Here is a 2,908-nt window from a genome sequence, read left to right on the forward strand (position 1 = left end):
TCTCCATCAGCAGTGTATACCACAATGTTCACCACTGATCATGTTCGTAATTACACCTGTCAACACACATCCTTGAGTGTAGACATAGACCCTTCCTTGTGGTAGCCACATTTAGAAACTCTAACTTAAATAAAATCCCAAGGTTGTGAAAGCAGCCCACTTGAGAAGCAATTCAGAAAGCAGAGGGATTCATTTAATAAATATTCCAGCCTGCATCTCATGCTGTATTACATTACAGTATGTGGTAAAAGTCTGGCTTTGGGTCATCTCGTTCACCCATTTATATTCCATAGGTGTCATTAGCTTATATCATAACCAAAGGACCAAACACAGTAAGTGTGCGCTTCTCAACATTTCCTCCCCTAAACCAACAGGAGCAGCATTAGTGTGTTTTGTGCACGCCTGCCTTCCTCCAGCAGGGCCCCAGTGTTCCTCTTGGATGCCTAGTGCCATGCTGCACAGCCTCTCCGGCAGTTTAATGAAAGAAAAGTATAATTACACTAGCAGGATGCTATTTTGAAAAGATTATTAGCCAAGCCACGGTCGCTTCATTACTCTGCACTTCAGAGGCCAACAATGAACACGAGGGATACTAAGTATTATTTGTTCTTCCAAAGGGAGCAAGAGGACCCGCTGGGTAATAGGAAATTCTGTCTGCCCAAGCAGGTGCGAGTGTCAGGCGAGGCACTGAGCTTCAGGCTGGCCAGTAACTCATTCTTTCCCTGCAAAATCTGCTGCCTAAAACTTTTCCGAGACCTTACGTGGCTCGTCTGAGTCTGCTCCGTGAGCTGCTTCGGAACCGCCTGGAGGCTCCTGCGAAATGCACTGCCACATGGGCGCGCCCACAGCTGCAGAGGCTTCTGCCTGCTGGGCGCGGAGCTGTTCCTCTTTCTTGGCTCCTTCTGCCTGGGTCGCTGGCAGCCGGGCACCCTTCCACTGCCCCGCTTCAGGCGGTATTTGGGGGAGCTCTTTGGCTCGCACACGCCCGCTCACGCCCGCTCGGAAGAAGCTGCTGCGCGCCCCTCCCCCACTCCCACGTTTCGAACATTAGGCACCATTCCAAGAGGGGCCAGCGGCACTCCAAAAATCACGGCCATGTTTTGCTCCAAAGAGACACCATCCAACAACTCCACAAGTCCCCAGGGCGCTGGGTGCTGTAGCCAAAGCCAAACCACCTCTCCAAAGTGAACGGACATCCGTAACACCGCCCATCGGTAGCAAAGGCTACATCCTATCCTGACGCAAGGATGTGAGAAAGGCTAAGAAGCCCAGAAAGCTAAGACAGCAGGTGCGGTCGTCTTCTCCAAGCTGATAATGTTACCCTTAACAAATAACCCAAAACCTCACCTTCCCAAGAGAAAATCCCAGATTTACCCCTTTTCAAACCCCCATTTCAAACGCCTCCTTTGGGGGGATGCAGTCCGGGTTTGGCTCCTGTCATCACTCTGCAAAGTGCCCGGCGGGCGGGTGTCACGCCTGGGTAGCGGCTGAAGTCCCCGCAGTTCTCCAGGCAGCAGAGCTGGTGGCGCCCGTGAACTGGGGACCAGCGGAGCCACCTCCCCGCCTCCCGCGCTCGCCGCCGCCCCGACGGGCCCAGGCACTCACCGTCCCGCGTGTCTTCCCCCCGACTGCAGTTGCTGCAAATGTGTTTGATCTCCTTGCCTAGTTGACAATGGATCACAAAGGACACGTTGTTGTTGTTGGGGGCGGGGTCCTTCAGGGGCTTCATCCTCAGCAAATAAAAAGCTTTCTTTTTGGGTCTCTGCCGGAGCCAATCCGTGCCCCAGGGCTGGAGGAGGGTTTCCGGAAGGTACTCCTCGGTCCTACCTGCGCCTCGCGCGCACATCCTCCCCTGGCAACCCCACCCCTCAGTAAACCTCAGCCCCAGCGATTGGAGCCCGCTGGTTTAGCAGCTACCTTCACTCTCTCTGAAGCTCCGGGGCGGACGCCAGCCTCCCCCTCCCCTTTTCCTCACCGCTTCGCGGAGCCAAAGGAAAGCTGGAGGTGCCACACAGAGAAGGCAGCTGCGCTGGGAGCCCTGGAGTGCAAGCGCCTCTCTTGGGCCAGAACAAATGACCATTCTCTGGTGGGTCCATCCCCCAGTCCTGGAGCCCGCAACCTGTTACAATATAATTGATGCTTTCACCCTCAACAGACATTCCCCAACCTGAAAGGGGCCTCACACCGGAGTCATTAAAACTTTGAGTAAAAAGGACCAGAAGAGACTTGATCAAAACTCAGAAACAACTTGCAACTCTGGGATCCCGGCTAGTCTGGCTGAAGATGCCCCAGCTGTTTTAGCACATGCACAGCCTTAGCAAGGCAGTGGCACCAATGGCCCCGTAATAATAGCAGCCGCAGTCATAGAGCTTCTTTGCTCTGCACTTTAAAAAGAAATCACACTGTGTCTGTACAATAATCCTGACTCGGGTATTGTGAATCCCACGTCACCCTTTAGAGACTAAGTTTAGAAAAGCCTCATATCACAATCACCTTGGGTGCTTATTCTAAGAATAGGGACTTGGGGGCCTCAAGCCCTCAGATTCTGGTTTAGCAGGCCAGTTTAGGGGCCACGGGTGTGTAGCTTTAACAAGCTCCTCAGTGATCTTTTTTTTCTTCTTGAATTCTTTATTGTTTAAAGTATTACATGTCTCCTTTTTCCACCATTGACCTCTCCCTGGCACTCTCACCACCCAGCACATGCCCTCATCCCCCCTAGTGTCTGTGTCCATTGATTATGCTTACAAGTCCTTTGGTGCTTCTCTTACCACCTCACTCCTGCCTTTCCATTGAAGTTTGACAGTCTGTTTGATGTTTCTCTATCTCTGTATCTTACTTTGTTCATCAGTTTATGTTGTTCATTATATTTTACAAATGAGTGATATCATGTGATATTTACCTTTCTCTG

At 51.8% G+C, this 2,908-nt stretch overlaps 1 protein-coding gene across 6 annotated transcripts in view; it reads right to left on the minus strand.

Annotated features, from left to right (window-relative positions):
* The window catches only part of PHACTR1 (phosphatase and actin regulator 1), a 500,267-nt gene that overhangs the window by 228,099 nt on the left and 269,260 nt on the right, over positions 1-2,908 (minus strand). Inside the window, exon 1 of one of the 6 annotated variants that reach the window (XM_006769721.2) lies at positions 1,606-1,759. The exons of 4 other annotated variants lie outside the window; for them this stretch is intronic. In XM_006769721.2, the coding sequence (XP_006769784.1) occupies positions 1,606-1,729 (124 nt within the window). In that variant the 5' untranslated portion in view covers positions 1,730-1,759. Of the gene's footprint in view, positions 1-1,374; positions 1,519-1,605; positions 1,760-2,908 lie in introns of those variants that run through there. One more of the 6 variants, XM_006769724.2, reaches the window with a different exon arrangement.

The sequence above is a fragment of the Myotis davidii genome, unplaced genomic scaffold (genome assembly GCF_000327345.1).
Source record: "Myotis davidii unplaced genomic scaffold, ASM32734v1 scaffold62, whole genome shotgun sequence".
In the NCBI taxonomy this organism is placed as follows: domain Eukaryota; kingdom Metazoa; phylum Chordata; class Mammalia; order Chiroptera; family Vespertilionidae; genus Myotis; species Myotis davidii.